The sequence below is a fragment of the Ornithodoros turicata genome, chromosome 1, assembly GCF_037126465.1.
Source record: "Ornithodoros turicata isolate Travis chromosome 1, ASM3712646v1, whole genome shotgun sequence".
NCBI classification, from domain to species: Eukaryota; Metazoa; Arthropoda; class Arachnida; order Ixodida; family Argasidae; genus Ornithodoros; species Ornithodoros turicata.
In genome coordinates, this window is record NC_088201.1 from 33,287,774 (window position 1) to 33,309,998 (window position 22,225).

The following is a 22,225-nucleotide window of genomic DNA, read 5'->3' on the forward strand; positions in this document are numbered from 1 at the left end:
TCTGCTTGAGAAAGGTGCATTTGCAGAAGCCACCCCATACGCCAGCAAAATCACGCGGTCTCTTTGTAGACTATTCATCTCTTGCCAAGACTCGCCTGCAAGACCTAAATGCAAGTTAATCTTCTTTACTTAACAAGAACTTTATTTTAGTAATGTCATACTATGTCTACTCATAACTTAATGTCTCTATATTAAAAAGTGATTGGCAGGTCATCCCAGATGATGCATCTCAATGCCATATGTTATGTATACCACCTATAATTGCTTCTGCGTTCAGGGAATTCCAGCAATATTTAAATAGACATTTGGTTTGAGAAGTTACAGTGTGCATGCCTCAGTGGAAATTGAGAAGTGTTCTGGGCAATTGAGCATCTCGCTTGTTACGTTGAATTGACTGCTCTTTCCTCCAGTCCCTCAGTAGAGGCTGCTGCTCTTAATTAAAGAATGTCAGAAATACTGCTCTGCTATGGCACAGTTCAACTTCTAGTTGATGGTTGTAGGCATCGCCTTCTGGCAAGACCCTTACATCGTGTCCTCAAAGTCTGTTCTTTGACCTCACTGTTAGGTAACTGTTAATATTGATGTTGTGAAGTTGAACCCAGTGGTGCAGTTTGGTGGAGTGGTAAGCATCGTTTGAGTCTGCAATAGGCATTGACATTTTATGTTTTGTGCTGGGGTATGAGACCACTTTAAAATACATTTTGGTTGCAAACTATGTCTACAGGCCAGCCAGTACACTGTACTGGAAACTACATGAAACCGTAGCCATGTGGTAGACATCATGCTTCCTTTAACGAGGCCCTCTCAGGTGTCATGACGTATGCATGATCTGTGCCAAAGCTGATGCTGCAGGCTGGATCATATTCCACACAGCACGTGACAATTGAGGAAACAGTTGTTCGAGTCATTACTGTCATGTGTCACTTACCAGCCCTCTATAGTCCAGATAGCACATTGCTGGATAAGCATAAATCAAGTGCTGGGGTGCATGCAGTTTCTTGTTCCAGCACTTCTCTTGTTCCCACAGAATGTCGTAGATTGTGGATTTTCCGATATTGACATTCAGTGCTTGTTTAGCCCAGGCTAGAAATAATTTCACATGGTTTGGATGGCTGATGCTCGCATATCGACCTGTTGTGCCCAGTAGAAATCAGATTGCGTTTCTCGGAAACGTGACCTCTAGCGACTGACCTCTGGCCAAAAAAAGGGTAAAACAGTAGAACAGAAGGCATAAGCTGGAGGTGACGTTCCTCTGGGACAGTGCAAAGGATGGAAGCCACTGACATGTTTCCGTATAATCAAATCAGAATGACACTGGTTCTGGAACAATGTTTCAGTACTTCATGTCCGGATATGCAAAACAAAATTCTGGATAACCGGATAAAAAGACCTGCGTAAACAAGTTCGTTCCCGACCACGCAGACCAGATGATGAGTGATCTGCTTAACTCGGTTATGGATAAGCGAGACGTGATTGTATGTCACAATAGCTGTTGATTATTCTGTTAATTTGCAACTGCTTGTTCTGCCTGTGCTGTGAATGTGCTTAGTTCTTAATGAGTATTTGTTCTGACTGTAGGATCCCACACACCACTGTGCCACGATGAATAAGGATGAACGTTTTGTAAGTGACGACAAGGCATAGGGGTTTGTTGCCAGGGCACACATCTACATGCCTGCGAGTGTTGTGAGAAACCTTGGCCTAGGGATGTCAATTGGAGTCATAAATTGCTCACAAGAAGCACATAAATGCGATGTCGAACAGTGTACTTCCTTGTGTGCAGAGTAGATGTTGGCTCTATCTGTTATGCTTTGTCACGCCACAATAACATAAAATAGTATGCAGTAACCTGTAGCGTAACATTGAATCTACTCTGCAGGAGAGCATTAAAGCGGACATTGTGAAAGTTTTGGATGCATACGGATCAACAGGAAAAGTTCCCAGAACCATAATAGAAATGAGGTAATTGAAACTCATTTGAAATGATTTGAGATGTAGAGCTCACGAGAAAATGTTGCCACAGTTGCAAGTTACAGTGGTAAAACATTCTTGTTCGCGAAAATGAGGATCTGAATATAAATGTACATGTGACTTTTGGAGTGGATGGAAAAGGCAGTGATTCTAAGATGATGCTGGGCAGTGCAGAGTATGCATGAAACTTTGGCTAGAGCAAGATTCAGGATTTTCCTTGAGGGAGGTCTGGTCTAGGACAGCATGCTACTTGAGGGGGAACGGGTTTGGGACATCAAGACCCCCCCTCCCCAGGGTATACAACATTGAAAAGTCTCGAACATGTGCAGACTCTACGTTGCTAAACACTACTAAGTTGTATTCACTTCTGAGTATAGTTATTATTTCTTATTGTACCGCCAGCTATACTGCAAGGCATAAAATAATTGTTTCACTTCTAGTATATTCAAGAAGCCATATTATGTACAGCAGTTTCTTCCCACATTCCTGGACTGTAAAAATGTAAGTATGCTAAACCAAACACTGTATCCCATTCATGCAGATGTGCATATGACAGCATTGCAAAGCTTCTGTTTGTTAGTTTCCAGACCACAGTACAACATATGCTAAGCTAGTATCAGAACTGCGCAGGTGAGTTACTTCTGACTAAAGTATTGCATTCTGTGCAACATTTCTATATGAGAGTTCCTTTCATGAGGCATGTGTCAACCATCGTTCAATGTTTCTATTGCACACATATTTTAATACGATTAACAATGTACAAAGGATTGTTTAGTAAGTTCTAAGCCTAGCTGAGATCAGGGGCGGATCCAGACCCTCTGTTGGGAGGCGGGGGGGGGTTCTTTGTCGGAGCACATAGTGGGGAGGAGAGAGCGGGAAATCCAATGTACAAACTAATGTTTTTTTTTTGGGGGGGGGGGGCAAATCACCTCCCCCCATATATAACAGACAAAAGTATGCTTTACTACTGTTGCTCATAATGTGATGTTTTTATCTTTAGGCTGGGAAAAATACCTGGGCATCTGTTAAAGAAGTTTAATTTAACCTGAACAACATGGCAGCAGTAAGTTCCAGTTTGCAAATTTTCATTGAAATCAAATTGCAAATTATATTATAGGAGGATTTGAGATAAAATGGCATAGATGCAGGCAAACTGGTGGATGAGATCCAAGAAAACAGCCTGAACTTCGGCTGCCCAAGCTAGGGTTGTTTTCTTTTTTGAGGATCTGGGATACTCCTTCTTGTAAACTGACAGTGTGGGAGACCTATCCAATCTATCATCTAGTAATGGCTCGTGTTTCTGCAGGTCACAGGTCTTTGTGCTTATGCATTTTAGTTGCAACATAGAGCAAGCGACTTTTCTGGTTTGTTACAAAATGTCTATTTGCTGTCATGAGCAGAAAGAGGATAAATAGCAAGGTTACACATAGAAGCTATAAAACCTTTGTCACATCACAAGCTAAGGAAGTGATTGGGAGTTAAGATGTGTACTGTACAGTTAGAATACATGTGTGCAAATGTCAAGGCTATAAAGTTTGGTGTGTAAGGAAAGTGGGGCATGACTCCAGTGACAAGCACTGATTTTTTAATGGCCTACACAATTTAGAAACTATTCTTAGCAAGACAAATCCCTTTCTTATTATCCTGAACCATCGCAGTCACATTCCTGTTCGTAATCTCAAGTGCTTTGGTTCAAGTCATTACGCTGTCTGTTAATCATCCTTATCCATGCTGCATCATTTTTGCAGTTGTCTGGTCAAGCTTCAGGGCTACATCAACATATTTTATGAATCTCTTCAGTTGCCAACATGTGAAGCTGTCAAAGCCCACCTGGAACTCATTCTGAAGCAGTACACTGCCTTTTGTAGCAAATGCTGTTATGCTTATAAATGTAGAGCATTGTTGTGTGGACCAAAGCTATCTGAGTGCTTGGTTATCCCCAGCTACATCGTGTGCAGGGTCTCTGTATGAGAAATGCAAAAAATAAGAAAATGACTTGGAATAAAACTGGTTTTGTTCGAGTTCTTGGTTTTGCCACTCTAAAAAGTACAGTAGGCTCTCGTTAATTCAAACCCCGAGGGACTACAGATTTTTGTTTGAATTGTCGAGAGTTTGAATTAGCAATATTTTTATTTTACCGTAATTTCACACGTATTAGCCACGGCTTATGCGAGTTTTTCTTTTTTCACGGGCGCTCTGCAGCTTATTTGATGACTATTTTCCCCTTGTATTTTCGCCATACCCGTTTTTTAACGAAAGGGCCGACAGCGTCTTACGTTTACCAGAACAGCACCACCCTGCCAATGCACGAACAACAGGGGTGCGTCCACATTCCAGCAGACTGATCTTCCTGGTACCTTTCCCCATACAGCTTAACGAAAGGGGTGACTGATTTATGTCTTCTAGAAGTGATCTGGTTCAGTGATTCATGTCGTAGCCGCCGAGTTACGCACGCCCAAGTGGTCCAGTGGGTGGACGCATACTGGAGGAACATCTCGATGGAAGTTATTGACACAGCTTTCAGAAAATGCCTTAGTGAGCCGCTCTGTAATATTTCTGATGTTAGCCTCCCTTCTGTCGAATAAGTGATATTCATTTTCACTGCATTAAAGTCACTGTTGATTTTGTATCTGCATCACTGGTTTACCTCACAAATCAGTCACGTTGTATTGCCCGCGGCTTATCTGCTGGAAAATTTTCAAAATAGTCCTAAAAACTGGTCCTGCGACTTACCGGCGGTGCGGCTTATATGCGTGAAATTACGGTACTTACCTATATGCTGCATGACAAAATTATGGTTCCTCATGTATGTACAAGGGTCATTCAAGGTTGAAGGAGGCTTTTGCTCGAGAACAAACAGTGAGTAAATGTCAGTGAATAAAACTTTCGGAGGACGAAGTACAATACTTCTAGGGTCAGCGACATGTGCAGCAGACTCGGCTATCATGGCGGCGAGCAGTGTGTCTGTAGCTGTGGAACAGCGATGCATAATCAAGTTCCTTGTGAGGGAGAATGTCAAACTGAGATTTTGCAAAGATTACAGGCACAGTATGGGGAACAAATGATGTCAAGGAGAAGAGTGTACGATGTAGACAGTTTAGCGAAGGACGGGATATGGTGACGAATGAATCACATGGACATGTTCGTCCGACTGCAGTCACACCAGTGAACATTGCAGGCTTTGAGCAAGCCATCCTCGAGAATTGGCGAGTAACAGTTCGGGACATTGCAGCCTAGTGTAATATTAGTGTCGCCAGTGTGGAGACAATCATTCACGAGCACTGGCTGCTCTGCAAGGTCTGGAAGATGGGTTCCCAAATACCTCACTTGTGACCAGAAGGGATCGCGCATGACAGTCTCTGAGCAGCTGCTGAACCGGTTTGAATCTGGGGGGACGAATTTTTGCAATCAATCATGTAATGAATCCTGGATGCATCATTTCCGATATTTCTGATACTCAAAGCACGTAGTCGAAGACACGCACATTGAGGGATAAGCTCTTGCAAGAGTTCTGAAGCGGAGTGTTCGGTTCGCGGTTTCGTTCGCGCGCAAATGGGATCCGCCTTCCCGCACACGCTTATGCGCATGCGTCATGTCAACAATACGAAATATCGGGCGCTCGGCTCGACCTCGGGTCCGAATTATTGGACGCGGAAATACATTGGTTCTGGGCATTTGGGTGATGGGTACGTGGTGTGCATGATCCCAGCACTCGCCAACAATCGCTATGCCAATGACATATCTTTCTCTCCTCTGACTTGTTGAAAACGGCAGGCGTACGCTTTTTTGTGATAGTATGCGCTAGTTGTTGCAGAAGTGTACGCCCCGCGTTTTCCACAATGCAACAGTGGTTGTTGTATCTTCTGTGCAATGGTTGGCCGTTGGCCTTCGGCATGTCAAGCTGATTTTGGTGCCGTCTCGCGGTTGCGAGTGTACTTGTTGCATTCTGAGACTTGAGTTCCGACTATATGGTTCCGACCAGTTTTGACTGACCCGCTCCAAAGGGGTCACCAGGGTCGCTTCACCATCATCATCGTTGTTGCCAATCTGCCAGTTGATGCTACCGTGCTGTGTTGCGTGGTGCAGTGGGCGCTGGCTTGTTGCAATCTGTGCTCTCTGCGATCGGTACCTGCTGCAAACCACGGCTCCAGAGTCGTATAGCAGTGAAAATTATCCCAAATTAATTTAGCTTAACGCGCTGAACCTGTGCACATATGTGTGTGACCCGACATCCTACTGTCCGGCTACGACGTGTTGGCGATGTGACTTTCTGTTGGTGCTAATTTACTCATCGCCTGCAGGTTTGTATCATCAATACATATTAACGAGCTTCCTGCCCTTGATCAATCAGGCGACGTAGTGCTTGCCAAACTCTTATACCTATCGCAGCGCTGCTATCACAAAGCTCTTGGAATATTGGTGTCGACGTTGGCGCACGAATTACTGTCTTTGTATTACTTGTCAAATATGTTGTCTAGATGCATATATCTGTTTAAAGCGGTGACGTATACATGAGAGTATACGAGAGAGCTGTAGTTGGGAATCAGTACCTCGATCATGTTATCAGTACTGGTAGATCGCGAGAGTCTGCACATCACCTGTTATGTTTGGATGTGGAACCAAAGTCAGTGTCTGACAGTTTACAGTAGCTATGAACATGTAGTGAACTTCCAGTTCAGTGCAAATGGTGGTTCCCAAATAACTTGAAATGTTTGTGGAACCTTCAAAAGTGCTGTGTGTGGATATTTTGCATGTCGCTATCTCCTTTTGGCTATATATTGATAACTACATTCAGCATTAAGTTTGTATTCTTACAGGTCAAGTGTTGTGATGTTGAGCATTCGCTCCCTGCTCACATCAGTCATAGAATGTAGCTGAGTAGTACAGAATTTAATTGTTGCATGCCACCAACACAAAAAGTATAATTACTGATCACTAGAGCATGGATAAATATGCACTAAAAACTCCCGAAATATGCATGCAATTGTGCGCTGAAAATCTTCGAAGCATAGAAGATATTCTATTCCGATCAGAATTTTCGCGAAAGACGACTCAACGCTGTCCCGAAACCAGCAAAATCATCCCTGAAAAACGGAGAAGTAAGCTCTTGCACCTGAAAATATGTTGAAATATGCACTTTTCATGTACTTTCATGCGATATGCCAGAATGTGCAAAACATGCCTTTATATGCACCATAGAACCCTTCTGATTGACTCCAAGCCAAGATCAAAAGTGTTTTTTCATCGTCCACATACGAAATCATATCAAGAAAAAAACACGCATCTGCATGAAAATCCACGCTGTACTGATCACTCTGAGGCCTGCAGTGGTGAACCTGAACTGTTCTGGTGCTTCATAGATATAATATTCGAGAATTGACCAAGTGCTTACGTCAGTATGAATAGTAATAAGTTGAACCTGACTTTGAATGTTGTATTATTCGAAATGATTGCTGGGTTTGAACTTGCACAGGATTTGCGACATCTCAGGTGGCATTTCCCTTATGGCAATAACTATAGCCTCAGTTAATGCATGACTTCTGTTCAGGTTTTCTTTCCCCCAACCCTCTAATGATGCAGATACCCATTCACTATTGTTTGAAAGATTTTTTTTCCCCCTTGACAATCTCTAAGTTCAGAATGATATATCACTACATAGCTTAAGGTGCAATGCATATGTGAGCGTATGTCATTTAACAATGTGTTACAGCATGGAAAATTTTGCTTGCTACATGCCTTGAAAGGTATCTTTCTCTTGCTTTAAGGTATGCTCCTAGTTGGCCGCTGAATCCATCGTAGTCCAGTAATTTCCCCAGAGATCGACCTTGGGAAAGAGGGAGGGGGCGTATATGTATTGGTGGCCGAGCTGTATTGGACAATTTTAGGGGGTGTAGGGAAATCCCTGTATTAGTCGATCAAGGTTATGAATATGAGCTTCATTCATAAACATAGCTTGTTGCATTCAAGCAGGTCAGAGTGAGGGATTAATATGCAGCATCACCTGTGCATACGCACACATTGATGGGGCGGCAATATATACATCTGGGCCTTACCTTTCTCCAACAGCATTTGATATCGTTTGGGCAATTTAGTGCAGGATATTTCTTAGCAGACCCTCCTCTTATACATACACACACACACACATACACACACACACCTAATACCCCTTCCCCCAAAAGTCTTGTAATACCCCTCAAAATACATGCCAGAAAGGCCAACAGATAGGTTGACATCCCCCTCTCGTACGGAACCTCAGAACCCTCCTAACAACCTCCTGGGACCTTGTCCTGATTAATTTTGACTAATGAATTTTTTAATTATGAGAGATAGAAATCCAAAGACATGACATCACCTGATCCTTTTGGGGTGCTGACGCCGTTGTCGTCTTCAGAAAAGAGATCGAGCGAATATAACGCGAGGAAATGGCCCTGGAAATAAAGGCAAATTTGGTGGTCATTTCTGTCGCGCTACCAGAAGTGCGCTTTCCCCCTTACCCTTAAATGCGACGGGAAAATGGGCTGCCACAGTGCTCCCTGCGGCGAGGAAAATGTTTAACTTGTCGTCCTTCACAGAGTGATACAGTACCTCCTTGAGAAATGAGAGCTATGAGATAGGTACTACCAATACTAAACAAAAAAGTCTGCAAATACAAATTTCTGGCCTGATGTTCGCACTTTCTGTTCCAGGTATTGCTTCTAATCTTGCTAAGCTATGCTTTAGTAAGCTGCTCATGGCTGAAGGGGCGAAGATGGAAGATCACAGCTTGTGCAACTCTGAGCATGAACAGCAAATTGACAACTTTTCCACAGTACTAGAAAAGATAGCTGGTCTTTATGCAGAGCGTTTACTAAGCGACATAACCCTTGAAGTGGGTGGCAAGCAGTATGCAGCTCACAGGTTGATTCTCTGTGCCTCCAGTGATGTCTTTCAGGTAAGCGATGCACACCTGAGCGACAAGAGAATATTTGGAATGGTACAGATGAGCGTGGAAAGAACCAACAAGGTGGTTTGCCTAGACAGGCGTTGTATTAACTGTGCAAGAAAATAGCATGGGAAGTGGTGATGCGATAGGACCAGCTCTCCATCTTGTGCATTTCCTAGTTAGTCAATTCAGGAACTGATGGATTGCCATCACGCTGGATAATTTCGGAAACGTGAACTGACCAATGAGTGGCTCATTTGCATAAGTTCATTATTAAATAAAAATCCTAACCTTTAAATTATACTTAGGATGATTTCGTCACCTGTGCTGTGATAATCAAAAAAGCAAAAAATATCCCCAAAAACAATCAGCGTCGACACTTAGTTATTTTTTAGAGTAATGAATTGGTTTTTCTTTCCATATATCTGGTGCGGAGTGGCGCAGTGATGCACTCTTTTGCTCATCTATCCGGCTCTCAACTGCGTGTTCATTTGCCTCGTTCGCAAAGGGGGGTAATGGAAAGTAAGGAACAGCCACAAGAGACGCTTCAGTATTCCTCCTCTACCTGACTGGTACATAGCATTCACTGTGCATTCATCGTTACAATAAAAACACAATATCTCACCACCCCAACTGTGACCACTCTGTACCGGTCGGGTAGAGAATGGGCAGGAATACCTAAGTGTGCCTTGCAGCTCTTCCTTATCTTCCATCACTCCTGTGTGGGAACAAGGTGGATGAACACACAATTGAAAGCCTGATAGCTGAGCGAAAGAGTGCATTGCTGCGCTACTCCGCGCCTAGAGTATGTGAACCGAAACTAGTCAATTACTTGCAAAAATCACTAAGTGTCGAAGCGGGTTTTTCCTTGAATATTTTCCACTCAAGGTCCTGATCGCCGTGGCACAGGTGCCGAAAGCATCTAAAGTAAAATTTAAGAGTCAGGATTTCTATTTCATTAATGAGCGTATGCAAATGAGCCTCTCACTGGTCAGCCTATGGCCAATGTCTCAAGAATGTTCACCGAAAGAGAAGCTCTTGGATAGCCTCAGCTGTTTCCAAGTTATTCAGCTGAGGGATTTTCATGAAAAGCCCGGTAGAGTGAAGCCAGTATATCGGGCCAGTATATAAATATCAGGCATAATTGGGTATAACCCTAAAATGTCAGGCCCTACACATAAACAACATATACTCAAGCATCTCAGTGATGTCTGTGACTGACTGTGAACAAAAAGAGGACAAAATAATAAATATGTAAACAGGATCAGTGGATCACTAATTTTTTGTCAAGCTTATTGCTACCATTTTGTCAACAACATAGCTCTGAAGCTGAACTATGGGTCAATTGCTGTGGGTATACCCACGTGAGTATTCATGAACATGTACATTGGCCTAGAAAATGAGCATGATTATGTCAGGATCACGGTGGAAGGCATTTGTAAACAAAAATCAGTTGGTTTCAAATCCAATCCTGTTATCGAAGGAGAGGCTATAGGATAGCACTTTACATTTAAAACGTGGCACTGTGTGTTTCACGTTAGCTTTGGGAGCTCTTACATGCTGAAAATGCAATATGCCTTGCCTTGAATGTAGCTTTTTAACATTGAACTACTACTTTTGTGATACTCCCCATTTCTTATTATTTCGACTTGTGAACCCTGGTACTACTAAATTTTCATTGTGCTTAATCGTCTGCTGCTTTCTCACTGTCTAGAGTCAAGCTGCATTACATAGCTGACTGGCTGTCATTCTTTTACTAGGTAATGCTGATGAACCCTCGATGGAGCTCAAGCCAGGAGACACTGATCCAGTTGAAAGAAGAGCCCCCTTGTGAAGGGGTGTTTGAAGACTTTCTGCGCTATTTATACACTGGCCGCTTGCGTGTGGACCATCTGCGTGTTCTACCTCTGGTCACCTTGGCCGACAAGTACAATGTGCGTGACCTTGTGCGCCTCTGCGTTGCCTACATGAGCCGGCACATAGTGTCTGCCACACGACACAATCAACTTGTACGTTGTGTTTTGCTCATATAAGGAGCTAGTGTTTGAAAATGATATGTGTCCTATTGCTGAGAGTGATCGGTGCACAAGCAGATAACTTGTCTACTGAAATAATTGAACAGGCATCGTGCGACTTTAAACAGGTCATGTAGTATAGTGGGCACTGATTCATGGTTGATGCAATGGATTTCAAAGCGATCGGGCATCATAGTGCAATGTTATAATGCAAAATGTATGAATCCTGTATTCAGAACAATCGAAAAGGTGGTGTTGCGAAGAGAAGTTGAAACACTACTCCAGATACAGAACGCTGAAGTGGCTGCTATTGCAGAACAGCTCACTGTGATCCCAGGCCCTTGAGCATTGTGTGTCACGACGACGTCTGGAGAGCAGTGTTTCAACAGCCGTTCCTGACACCGCCATTTTGATTGTTTTAAACGCAGGATTTGTACGTTTTGCATCATAGCTTTGCACTGCAGTGCTCAGTCGTTTTGAAATTTACCAGGATTGAATGTCCATCAGAGCTCTATATGTCGACAACATAATGCTCCATCTGGATTGAGTAATTGTTGCAGGTAGTGAAAACCTTCGCCACCACTCTTGCTTTTCTGGGCTTATTTATGCAGGCTTTTATAGCGGTAAATGGTGGGCACTGTAGTTAACTACTTCATTGCCTCATCAATCTCTGTAGCTTTTTGTCTTACGTGTGTCACCTTCACCAACCCCACCCAATCTAAAGAAAAAGAGGTGGTGTACTAATCCAACGAGGTCAGAAGTCAAATATGATTGATTAACTCCTCTTGTGTGTGCATAAAAGCTTGCTGGTAGACTCACATGTGCACATCTGGTGCTGCAGTGGGAGCAGGTCTAAACTGATACTTAAATCCTTTAAATGTCCTTGAATTTAGATTACAACTGATTAAAATATTTGTTTATTACTGCCAGGTTTCATGGTTGCAGTATACGCTGAACTGTGGCCATGCAGCAGTGCACACTGTCTGCAGTGATTTTATCACTTGGAACTTTGAGCTGGTGGCCAGCATGGAAGACTTTGGTAGCTTAGAAGTAGATGTGCTGATTTCCTTTCTGCGACGATCGGACCTTGTGGTCAGGAATGAACTGCAGCTCTTTCAGTAAGGCCTGTTTCTTCAACCATTCTAAATCCTTTTTTGCCATTGACTTTTCTTGTCTTACAAAACTGGAGCTACAACAATCTAGGAAATTGTACATTTTAATGGAGAAATTAAAATATTGAGGAAATAAATAGAGTAAGGGAGAATGCACAACTTGTATGTAACTAACATGCACACAAATTACTTAACAAAAGCGGGGTTTAGTCCAGCTTTGTTGCAGTCAAAGTTACTAGAGTGTTTTCTGGGCATAAGTGATGTAAAACCTTATCGTTCGGAGCAGCCTTCTGCACGAGTTTGCATTCCATATTTTCATGCTGTGTCTCATAACATCCTAGCCGCTGCAAAGAGGTTCAACGTTCAAGTTTTTTTTTTTCTTCAAATGTTGCGTGTTTAAGCTCTTTAAAGGGACGGTCTCGTACACCCTGGCCTATCCACAAAGCGTACCATTCGATTCCTCATATCTGAAAACGTAATACTGTGAATTCGCTCGTCCAGAATCGCCACGGTTATTAAATAAACGAATTAAGTTGATAAGAACAGCGCCAGCACATTGCGATTTCTGTTGGCAACAGCGATATCCGCTACGATGGCAGGCCGCTTATTGGATGAACAAATCGTCTGCTCTCGCGCCTTCTTGCAGCGGTGAGAGCAGACGACTTCCAAAAGGTGCTCGAGGATCACGGCGACGGCAATAAATTTGCTGCATGTGGTCTGGTCAAACGAAAGACGTGTATTGTAAAATGTGGCCGAACAACAATGTCAATACGTCTCGCATCTTCATTTCGAGCGGCAGTTTACGTGGATGACTCCACCTAATAAAGGCAGTTGACGCTTATTTACTAACTTGTCTCGTATCGTTCGGTATTTTGAGCACTTCTAGTTCGTCTTACCTGCGAAAAGAATATTCCGTATGGAAGTGGTGAAAACGTAACCCGGGTGTATAACAACTCTTTTGTCGACGACAATGTGACGAAAGTGGATATAAAAAAGCACCTGTTGGGAGTCACACACTCGAAACATCTTCAACAAAAGGTCTGATTGTCACACGCGCGTGCGTGTACTCCGCACGTTTCGTTCACGATGCATATGAGGTAAGAGACGTTCTGCGGGCACGATATGTATGGGACGGCGCCGGACGCAGCTCGAACTAAAAGATGTCGGCCGTCACGCAGTCAACTGTTAGCGGCAACGGTGTCCAAAGAACTGGATAGCTGGTAGCTGACACTAACTGATGAGAGTGGCACTCCTTCCTGTGCCAGAATCAACACCTATTAATGGGTCACAAATATAACAACTCCAATTCGCAGGCTTCACAGCTCTATTTAATTTTTCCCTGCACATTGCTGATGTGAGAAAAGTATTGCATAATATAAATATGTAAGTTATATCCACAAATCAGTATTGTGATTATATGATGTTCAAGCAACAAAAGACAAGACAACCTTGTTGACAGGACAGGACGACAGGTTGCTCAGAGCTTGCTGCTTGAACAACATTATGACTACCCGATACCAACAACCCAATTTTAACACAATTGGTCAGTCCTGTGGATGTACATTACAATAAGGGACAATAAAAGATGACTACATAAACACTCAACTTCCGCAAACTTTATACTCAATGTGCTGGACATGTTAGTCTGCAACCCCTGATATCAAATCAAAATGTGAGCCAGTATGGGCTCATGAACACACCGGTGTAACATGAGCAAAAATAAGACTGACGACATGTCGACAAGTTGCAAACCGCTGTTCCATCTTACAAATTTGTCATGGACGTCTAGGTATTTTTGATATTTTTGAAAGTTTCTAAACATTTCCAAATCTTTTATATTCAACGTGCTAGACATCTTAGTGTGCAACCCCTGACACAATCAAAATGTGAGCCAGTATGGGCTCATGAACACACCGGTGTAACATTAGCAAAAATAAGACTGACGACATGTCGACAAGTTGCAAACCGCTGTTCCATGTTACAAATTTGTCATGCACGTCTAGGTATTTTTCATATTTTTTAAACATTTACACACCTTTCATATTCAACGTGCTGGACATCTTAGTGTGCAACCCCTGACACAATCAAAATCTGAGCCAGTATGGGCTCATGAACACACCGGTGTAACATGAGCAACAATAAGCCAGACGACATGTAAACATGTTGCAAACCGCTGTTCCATCTTACAAATTTGTCATGGACGTCTAGGTATTTTTGATATTTTTGAAAGTTTCTAAACATTTCCAAATCTTTTATATTCAACGTGCTAGACATCTTAGTGTGCAACCCCTGATATCGAATCAAAATGTGAGCCAATATCGGCTCATGAACACACCGGTGTAACATGAGCAACAATAAGCCAGACGACATGTAAACATGTTGCAAACCGCTGTTCCATCTTACAAATTTGTCATGTACGTCCAGGTATTTTTCATATTTTTGAAAGTTTTTAAACATTTCCAAATCTTTTATATTCAATGTGCTGGACATCTTAGTGTGCAACCCCTGATATCGAATCAAAATGTGAGCCAGTATGGGCTCATGAACACACCGGTGTAACATTAGCAAAAATAAGACTGACGACATGTCGACAAGTTGCAAACCGCTGTTCCATGTTACAAATTTGTCATGCACGTCTAGGTATTTTTCATATTTTTTAAACATTTACACATCTTTCATATTCAACGTGCTGGGCATCTTAGTGTGCAACCCCTGACACAATCAAAATCTGAGCTAGTATGGGCTCATGAACACACCGGTGTAACATGAGCAACAATAAGTCAGATGACATGTAAACATGTTGCAAACCGCTGTTCCATCTTACAAATTTGTCATGTACATCCAGGTATTTTTGATATTTTTGAAAGTTTTTAAACATTTCCAAATCTTTTATATTCAACGTGCTGGACATCTTAGTGTGCAACCCCTGATATCGAATCAAAATGTGAGCCAGTATGGGCTCACAAACACACCAGTGTAACATGAGCAACAATAAGCCAGACGACATGTAAACATGTTGCAAACCGCTGTTCCATCTCACAAATTTGTGATGGACATCTAGGTATTTTTGATATTTTTCATATTTTTTAAACATTTACACACCTTTCATATTCAACGTGCTGGGCATCTTAGTGTGCAACCCCTGACACAATCAAAATCTGAGCCAGTATGGGCTCATGAACACACCGGTGTAACATGAGCAAAAATAAGACTGACGACATGTAGACAAGTTGCAAACTGCTGTTCCATCTTACAAATTTGTCATGCACGTCTAGGTATTTTTCATATTTTTTAAACACATCTTTCATATTCAACGTGCTGGGCATCTTAGTGTGCAACCCCTGACACAATCAAAATCTGAGCCAGTATGGGCTCATGAACACACCGGTGTAACATGAGCAACAATAAGCCAGATGACATGTAAACATGTTGCAAACCGCTGTTCCATCTTACAAATTTGTCATGTACGTCCAGGTATTTTTGATATTTTTGAAAGTTTTTAAACATTTCCAAATCTTTTATATTCAACGTGCTGGACATCTTAGTGTGCAACCCCTGACACAATCAAAATCTGAGCCATGGGCTCATGAACACACCGTCATAACATCAGCAAAAATACGGCTGATCCATCTTGCATATTCGTAATGCACGTCTAGGTATTTTTGATATGAAATACTATAATCATCCATGATGATAAGAGCTTATTCGATGCAGAAGCATGGTCTTTGATGCAGATGTGTTGGATGGTTCTGAAAAGGGCTTTTTTTTTTCATAGGCCAGGGGTAATTGAAGACGTTGAAGTAGATCAGCTTATCCTTGATTTTGTCATTTGCTCCAGGTGTAATGATATGAATGGAAAGCCTTCACTTATCACGTTGACAACCTTCTGCCGCTTGCGGGAATGGATAGAGAGAGCAGCTTTCTTCAGCAGTCTATCCAAGTTCTGATACATATTTGACCAAATCTGAAATTTTGCATAACGTACCATGAAACACACATTTTTATATGCATATAAAAAGCTGTGCAACAAAAACAAACCTTACAACACCTTTCAGGAGAATACAACACCATGTGTACGTGACTGATCGAAACAGGTTCCGGATTGTGCGCACAACACACATGCTGGTATTGGCGAGCAGTGTCTACACACACACCTGCAATGTTTGTACAATTTAGAATGGTGTCACGATCAAGCGGAACATATATACGCAAAAAAGTGCGCTTTTATGGATGAGTCTTACCCGCGTCAATCGATTCCCGATCATCCACTACTTTCACTGGCTGACCACTTTGATGTTGCAAAGGGTCAGTAGCTAAAGGTTCATCGACGTCCCCGGTTCTTCAATCGATCGGCGATGAGCTCATCTTCACCGCTTTGTGACAGGGACCCGTCACTATCGCTAAATTTGCTATCAGACATTACGACGTCGCGCGTGACAACTTTCAAGCGCAAAGCACATACACCTCCGACTGTATTGTGCATTGCGCTTCGGTCGCCCAATGGGCGAGCTGCCACCATAAATACCATAACCACGTCACATGTTACGTTGCATGAGAGGGAGTTGAATCCAGCTGCGACTTCCGTCGTCTGCTGTTACGGCATATTCCTTCAAATTTCTCGAAAACCACTTCGTTGTTCTGGTTGAAACTTCGCGACTGTATTTCTGTAGCACTCTTGAATATAATTTCAGCTAAGTTTCAGAATCGCTCGATCTGTACGAGACCGTCCCTTTAACGCCCTTTCATTCTGATAAGTCAGTTTGCCGCATTTCTCACAAGACCTGCTTCGTTGAGTGCGCCGTAGGTGTTGTGTATTATATACCTTTTGCATGTGGTTTTTGCTACGTAGGACAGTCTGGTAGATGCTTAAACATTAGACTCTTAGAGCATAAAAGAAATGCAGACAGCCTTTCAGGAAATTCTGAATTGGTCAAACACTTGAGAGTTTGTCACAATTGTTTCCCGCTTTTCCAAGAGACCATTGTATTGAAAAAGGTATGTGACCCGTTTGGGCGACTCTTAGCTGAGTACGAGTGAGTCACGAGGCAATTACGTTAGTGTTCCCTCTGTTTCCCCCTTTCCACCCATCAGGAGGTTATTGAGAGTGTAGGCTGTCATTAAATGGGTTGCTGTGTCTGAGAACGTGTCGTGTCATCTTTTTTGTTCCGTGTCTCCGGTTTTATCGTCGTTTTACACAAATTACAGTATGTACTATTATTATTTGGTTTCACTCTATAGCCTTTGGTTATTAGCAGATGCCACATTGTGTGTCAATTTCCCCACAAAATTGCTTTGAAACTTTTTTCGGTTTCACTGCGCTCTTTTAAAAATGCATGGCATCATATACGATGCGATATTTACTTTTCAGCTACTTTTTTTCCCCTGAATTATGCAACTTTCACATTGCACTTATTGAGATTTGGGAAACCATTGGGTCTTTTGATCCTTTTTATGGGAGAGTACACATCTTTCATTGTCATTGCCTAATGAAATAAGCACCTGAATGACGTTCCTGAAATCAAAACCATGTATGGAAATGATAGCTGATCATGTCCAGGCAACTTTCCTGAAACACAAACGAAAATGGCTCATAAGATCCAGCGGAGTATTATCGCAGTGTTGCTAAAATAAGCAGGTTGCTTACTGACATGTGGTCTTGGAAGAGACAATTCAGGTCATGCAAAGAACACACAAAATGAGCACTTATGCCATTTTCCTGAGTGTGTCTTAAGTTATAAAGGTTTTTTGGGTATTGTACTTCTTGCCTGATTACTGTGGCAATTTCTGTGATGGAAAAGCTAACTAAATGTGTGGGAAAAAACATGCGCTAGTGCAATGTAAAAGTTGTTGGTAACATTACCTCGAGTCCAGGGAGTTTTGAACAAAGGACAAACACAAACAGACAAGATGTGTGTGTCCCTTGTTCATAACTCTCCAGACTCAGGGAAATGTTACCAATAACTAGAGCCTGAAGTTTTTGGGAAATATTTTTCTAAATTTGGGAGGTAAAAATCTGGTAAATAAACATGTGCTCTAAGAATTCATGCGAATTCGGGTGAAAAAACTTCCAGTATGCTAAACTCTGGGAGAAATTGGGCTCAGTTGCTCAAACTAACTGTACTGGTTTGGTACAAACGGTGATGTAACTGCATTTGCTGCCAAAGAAGTTGGTGTGCATTCCTACAGATGTCTCAGCAAGGGCAATTTGCTGGGCAAAAATCGGGCTTCACCCTAAAGAGGCAACCTTCAATTCGGGGTGCAAATTCGAGGAAGAATCGGGTTAAATCCTAAAACTTCAGGCTCTACCAAAAACTAACCTACACCAGCTTACTTGCATTTTGTTTCTTTGTTCTACAATGTAGAATATATGTTAGTGTACAGAGTTGAAGATATATTGGAATAGAAGCACTGGGAGCAAATGAACATAAACAAAACGTTACTAAAATTATTTTCCTGGGCATTACTAGGTGCACAGTTATTCATACTTGCTTTAGTTGTGGTAATTCTTTCTCACGTCATTCCTGTTTCTTATCAAAACGCAATCTTTGCAGTTGTATAGCGACTTGGCTTCTAACCCAAGAACAGAAACTATCCCAGAGCGGTGACCAGAGAGACGCCTTTGGTGCCCTCGTCATTGAAGTAATGTCTCACGTGCGTTTTCCCATGCTGTGTCCACGGCAGTTGGCTGGGCTTTTGACGCACCCTCTCATTGCTCGCTTCAAGGACTTCTTCATGGCACGCATGGCAGCTGCAATGGAATTTCATTCAAAGACAGCCCCCGAAAAATTTAGTTCCTGCAATCCAGAGTTCACCACTCCTCGGATATACATGGCTGAAACGTGGTCAACATCGCTTTCCATAGAGAATTATACCAAGTTAAGTACATATGGAGTACGCACCTTAGTTTTCACCACGCCGGGCAGTTTCTCGGAGGCCCGTCAGGGACGAACTCTCGAGTGGACAGTCGACGTGTATCCAAAAGGAGTTCTGTTTCGCAGATTTTTTTTAATCGCTTGGCAAGGGACATTGGAGATACCAGAATCAGCATCCAAGACAGTGCGGCTTTCGTTGACTTCTAAGGATGTCCATGAGAGTGCTCATGTCGCTGTTGGTGTTTTGGTGAGTGGAAAACAGGATGATGTGGAGCACGTGCGTGCAGTGGTCCGTCGAGAATACACGTTCACCGAAGAAGACCGTATGCTTAACATCAATGACCTGGTGCCCTACAGTGAACTGAATGATGCACCAGGAGGATCTTCACCTTTCCTTGTAGGACCACAGGCAGATGTGTTGAAACTTCATGTTGTTATCACTCCTCTAGACTGCGAATGCTAAGTGACATTTTGTACGCCAACACACTTGGAACACCACTGTTCTCTTCAGTGTTGCTATGCATACTTGTATCGAGATCTATAAGATCAGAAAACGCCTGCTGTTTGCAGTTGCATTTGACAGATGTTCAATGGGAACAGTGCAGATAAGCTCCTGCTTTGGAGTGCTGTTAAATTTTGCTGTGTTTGTAATATAATTTTAATACCTGTGGCATGACATATGGCATTTATGAGCACGTGTGACTGGTGTGCCTGCACCAGGTGTCCTTCCCCACGTGCTGAATACACTATGAAGATCAAGCAGGAAATTAAGAACCTCATCACAATGGCTCAGAAAATTGCTGAAGCACAGCTCAAGAGGTTGATCATTTGACAGTCATTTCCAGAACATTCTGGACAGTCTGGGACCCACCTGATAGTTTTGTCAGGTGCCTGGGAGGATGGTGCATGCAAAATTTCATTCAGGAAAGCCCCATAGTTTTGCAGATAAAACAAGAAAAATAAGCCACATATGCACATTTGCTTCTGGTTTTAAAGTCTCAAGCATTGCCAAGCACACTAACGCGGATGTTGCAGGTGTGTGCATCGAGATAAACGTGACTGAAGACTATTTTTTAAATTGCTAGAACACAATTAGCAACTTCTGTTTCATTTTTTATCTCTGCTCCCTGATACCAGACATAGTAAAAGCTGGAGGCTGTTGATGATTCCATCACAGGAGACAGACTGCAGGCAACAATTCACTTAAAGGGGCTGTGACACTGATGTATGTGGTTCATTGCATCATGCACGTACTGTACTACACACCAGAGTGTAGAGGCTGAAATAATTCTTTAATGTGTCTTATTTGGCGAGATACAGACTTTTGAACACGCGTCCGCATCAAGCTACAACGTCGGAAGAGCAAGAGCTATTCCTAGTCCCATTGGTTCTAGTAAGCATGTGACCTCTTCCGCTATGCCAATTTTCTTTGTGCCTATTACTCCATTTGCTGTAAAGTCTGGGATGCAGATTCACATTGATCCAAAGAACCACATTTTATATCTATCTGTTTATTCATTTACCCACAGTGGGGGGTAGGGGAGGGGGAGTTCAGTACATCAGACAAAGACAATACTGGTGGTATTGGAAGGCAGTCTGTTCCAATTGCAAGTTATCTTCTAACGAAGATGTTTTGAATACGTCTGTATTGCATGAAATCTCGCAGATTTTAAAATTGTGATCCACGTACTGCAATGTGTAATAAGGTGGCAATAAATATGTCCTTTTCTGCTACAGTGTTAGAATGAAAATTTCAAACTCATTTTAAAAAAATGCATTGCAGCTACACATTGTGCTGAATTCCCTCCTATACAGCCCTACAACAAAGCGGGCAGCTCAGTTCTCGGTTTTTGCCAATTTTTTCTTGTCTCGCTCAGTTGGCAGATCCCAAAGAGAGTATGCATATTCAAGGGTTGATCAAGCATATATGTCTTCAATCTCCTACCATAACCATGAGATTGTTATTACCCATATGATTTTGTCTTAAATCTTGTGCATTATCTCCGTAGCAGCCAACGGAAATTGTGTATCCTATCCAGTATCCTAACTTGTCACAACCCCTTTAAAAATAATGACGTGTTAATTGTATTGAACTATTTCACATGGTGAATAAATGCCATGAAAAATCATGCAACAGCAGCTCGTTAATTTTAGTTTGGGACCAGACTGTCAGTTTCAAAGCAAGTGTTGCGAGTGGTTTATCATGCTTGCCAGATGCGCTGAAAAGAAATTAAAACAGGTACAACACGTGTTCCTTCGCCATTTGGTTGTGTGAAATAAATTGCTCAGAACCTAGACGCTCGGTTTTTGTCGAAGCGCGTAACTGGGGAGGGGAGAGGGAGAGAACTAGAAACCTGACCCCAACAACACCGAACGTCCGTCGGATGTACATGACAGATCCAAATGTCCACAGTCCCCAACGTACATCCGGCGGACGTTCTTCTCAGTGCAGAGTCCGCCCAAATCGCTAGGCGTTGCCCAGTGCGCGATATGGCGCGCGGGCGAACGTCCATACAGGATCAATCATGCACGTCTGGGACAAAAAGTAGAAAAGTGCGGCCGGTATAGGTGTAGTAATAAGTAATAAATGAAGCTCAAATGTGTCATTTGCGATTCAAAACAAAGTGTCGTTTTCACTGATGGCCGCGTAATTTGAAAGAACGTCGACGGTGGAAATATCTGACGGCGTAATTTGAATCTAAACGCTTCGATGCGTTAGCGTCAGCTCCTCTGTGTGTGGAGGGTTTGGTTTGCTGTTCTGTCGCGTCTGCGTGTGTTTGAGGAGTTCAGAACTAGATAGTAACAGAAATTATTGTCGTAACTACGAGGCATGACACGAAGGAAACGTCAACTACTGGAACGTAAAATTTAGACATGGTCATGCGAATTAGTACACTGCGTCGACGCGAATGTGGTACGCATGCAGAGAGGTGGACGCGCATGACTCATCGTAGGTCTTCGTTTTTACTAAACGCTGCAACGAGAAGTTCGTCACACTTTGTCAAATGTGCGCGAGGAAGCTTCCAGTGGTTTCGGGATGTTGTTTCGACGGCTTTGTCCACACCTGTTGGCACGAGACTTGGAGCTACAGAGAAGGAGTAACTGGAGGAAACAACCAGTTTCTACACAGTGCACCTTTTTGCGTAATAAAACAGTGTCACCAATGCACGAGTCTGGAGTCTTTCTGAAGAAAAGACACACTATACCCAGAACGCAAATTTTATTGTACGACATCCCACAGATATCCTATGGATGTCCAGACCTTGTAGGGATGTCCCTAGGATATTAATGGTTTGTTGGGTAGAAGTGTGTAAATTATGTCAACGTTAAATA

At 42.6% G+C, this 22,225-nt stretch overlaps 2 protein-coding genes across 3 annotated transcripts in view; both read left to right on the top strand.

The window, feature by feature from the left end:
• Positions 1 to 3,992, top strand: part of LOC135377934 (Fanconi anemia group A protein homolog) — a 36,360-nt gene extending 32,368 nt beyond the window's left edge. The window contains exons 16-22 of the mRNA XM_064610711.1: positions 15 to 110; positions 1,579 to 1,623; positions 1,880 to 1,962; positions 2,412 to 2,472; positions 2,552 to 2,601; positions 2,972 to 3,034; positions 3,720 to 3,992. Of these exons, the coding sequence (XP_064466781.1) occupies positions 15 to 110; positions 1,579 to 1,623; positions 1,880 to 1,962; positions 2,412 to 2,472; positions 2,552 to 2,601; positions 2,972 to 3,020 (384 nt within the window). The 3' untranslated portion in view covers positions 3,021 to 3,034; positions 3,720 to 3,992. The remainder of the gene's footprint in view (positions 1 to 14; positions 111 to 1,578; positions 1,624 to 1,879; positions 1,963 to 2,411; positions 2,473 to 2,551; positions 2,602 to 2,971; positions 3,035 to 3,719) is intronic.
• Positions 3,993 to 5,606: 1,614 nt separating this feature from the next.
• LOC135377935 (BTB/POZ domain-containing protein 17-like) lies at positions 5,607 to 21,187 on the top strand. Of its 2 annotated transcripts, none has more exons than XM_064610713.1 (5): positions 5,607 to 6,272; positions 8,658 to 8,902; positions 10,654 to 10,827; positions 11,839 to 12,026; positions 18,572 to 21,187. In XM_064610713.1, exons 2-5 carry the CDS (start codon positions 8,702 to 8,704, stop codon positions 19,353 to 19,355), a joined length of 1,347 nt encoding a protein of 448 aa, XP_064466783.1. In that variant the 5' UTR covers positions 5,607 to 6,272; positions 8,658 to 8,701; the 3' UTR covers positions 19,356 to 21,187. The 2 variants fall into 2 exon arrangements, with proteins under 2 accessions (XP_064466783.1, XP_064466782.1); XM_064610712.1 differs by having other exon boundaries at positions 5,609 to 6,272; positions 10,654 to 10,902.
• The last annotated feature ends 1,038 nt before the right edge of the window (positions 21,188 to 22,225 follow it).

Bases quoted from the DNA above. Each gene is read 5' to 3' on its own strand.
- LOC135377935 (XM_064610712.1), top strand. From the start codon at position 8,702: ATGGCTGAAGGGGCGAAGATGGAAGATCACAGCTTGTGCAACTCTGAG. The intron at 8,903-10,653 runs GTAAGCGATGCA...TTCTTTTACTAG, and splicing joins CCTCCAGTGATGTCTTTCAG to GTAATGCTGATGAACCCTCG. The intron at 10,903-11,838 runs GTACGTTGTGTT...TATTACTGCCAG, and splicing joins CCACACGACACAATCAACTT to GTTTCATGGTTGCAGTATAC.